This window comes from Nothoprocta perdicaria, unplaced genomic scaffold, assembly GCF_003342845.1.
Source record: "Nothoprocta perdicaria isolate Ctin4 unplaced genomic scaffold, notPer1 scaffold_629, whole genome shotgun sequence".
Classification (NCBI taxonomy): domain Eukaryota; kingdom Metazoa; phylum Chordata; class Aves; order Tinamiformes; family Tinamidae; genus Nothoprocta; species Nothoprocta perdicaria.
In genome coordinates this window covers 35,519-37,338 of record NW_020455898.1, presented here as the reverse complement: position 1 = coordinate 37,338, position 1,820 = coordinate 35,519, and the positions used below count along the sequence as shown (strand labels likewise).

General features: G+C 64.5%; 1 protein-coding gene across 1 annotated transcript in view; it reads left to right on the top strand.

Annotated features, from left to right (window-relative positions):
- Positions 1-6: 6 nt before the first annotated feature.
- LOC112956403 (voltage-dependent P/Q-type calcium channel subunit alpha-1A-like) overlaps positions 7-1,820 on the top strand; it is a gene marked incomplete at both ends in the record, with an annotated part of 36,513 nt that continues 34,699 nt past the window's right edge. Inside the window, one exon of the mRNA XM_026049911.1 lies at positions 7-176. Coding sequence (XP_025905696.1) covers positions 7-176 — 170 coding nt within the window. The remainder of the gene's footprint in view (positions 177-1,820) is intronic.

Genomic DNA, 1,820 nt, shown 5'->3' with positions numbered 1-1,820 from the left:
GGCCCCCCCGGCCCGCAGAGGATGTACAAGCAGTCGATGGCCCAGCGCGCCCGCACCATGGCCCTCTACAACCCCATCCCCGTGCGCCAGAACTGCCTCACCGTCAACCGCTCGCTCTTCCTCTTCGGCGAGGACAACGTGGTGAGGAAGTACGCCAAGAAGATCACCGAGTGGCCATATCCTTCGCCGCGGGACCCCGGCCCCCCGCTCGCTCCCCAGACCCTCCGCTTGGACCCCAGTCCCTCTGCTTGCTCCCTGTCCCCCCTGTTTGCTCCTCATCCTCTCCGCTGGCTCCCCATCCCCTCCGCTGGCTCCTCATCCCCTCCACTCGCTCCCCGGACCCCCTGTCTGCTGCCCAGACCCTCAGCTTGCTCCTTGTCCCCCCCGTTTGCTCCTCATCCTCTCCACTTGCTCCCCATTCTCTTCATTTGCTCCCTGTCCCCTCCATTTGCTCCTCATCCTCTCTTTTTGCTCCTCAYGCCCTCCATCTGGTCCCTGTCCCATCCATGTGGTCCCCATCCCCTTTGCTTGGTCCTTGTCCTCTCTGCTTGCTCCCCATCCCCTCCATTTGCTCCCCGTCCCCTCCGTTTGCTCCCTGTCCCCGTCGCTGCTCCGGGATGCGGGTGGCTCCAAGCGACAGGGGCTGCGGGGGGTCCCCCCCCGTGTGTCCCCCCCTCTGTCTTTTTTTGGGGGGTCTTYRTGCCCGTGGGAGCGTCAGGGGCATCGTGACCCCGTTCTGCTCTGCGTCCCCATCCCATTCCAGGGGTGCCTGTTCCCATGGGAAGCCACCTGGGATTGGGGTGTCCCTGGCTTCATGCGGCCGCCGTGACCCCGTTCCGGGCTGCGTCCCCGTGTCCCCAGTCTGCTCCCATAAGGGGCTGGCCGGGATTGGGGTGTCCCCATCCTGCCGAAGCTGCCGTGACCCCATTCCGGGCTGCGTCCCCATGTCCCCAATCCGCTCCCGGGGCGCCTGTTTCCATAGGGGTTCCAGTTTCCAGCTGGGAATGGGATGTGTCTTGCTTCTTGGGGCCAGCGTGGTCCCATTCCAGGATGTGCGCCATTCCTGGGGTGCCATGGGGAGCAGGACAGGATCGGGGGGTCCCTGGTCGCACTGAGGCCGCTGTGACCCCATTCCAAGCYGCATTCCCATGTCCCGCTCCTGCTCCCAGCTTACCCATTGCCATAGGGATCCGGCTGGGATCGAGGTGTCCCTGGCTACTGTGACCCCATTCCAGGCCGCATTCCCATGTCCCGCTCCTGCTCCCCGCTTACCCATTCCCATAGGGAGCCATGTGGGATCAGGGTGTCCCTGGCCGCTGTGACCCCATTCCAGACTGCATTGCTGTGCCCTGGTCCCATTCCCGGTGTGTCCATTGCCATAGGGAGCCGGCCAGGATCGGGGTGTCCMCRACCTCATAGGGCCRCTGTGACCCCATTCCAGGCTGCATCCCTGCATCCCCCTCCCACTCCTGGCTTGCCCATTCCCATAGGGAGCCATCGGGGGGTCCTAAGGCCACCGAGACCCCATTCCAGGCTGTGTTCCGGGGTTCCCATCCTGTTCCCGGGGTGCCTGTTCGTACAGGGAGGTGACTGGGATCAGGGTGTCCCTGGCTTTGTGGGGCCACCGTGACCCCATTCCGGGCCGCATTCCCATATCCTGCTCCTTCTCCCAGCTGCCCATTCCCATAGGGTACCCGTTGGGATTGGGGTGTCCCTGGCTCCGCTGAGAACACCGTGACCCCATTCCAGGCTGCATTCCCGTATCCTGCTCCTTCTCCCGGCTTCCCATTCCCATAGGGTACCCGTTGGGATTGGGGTGT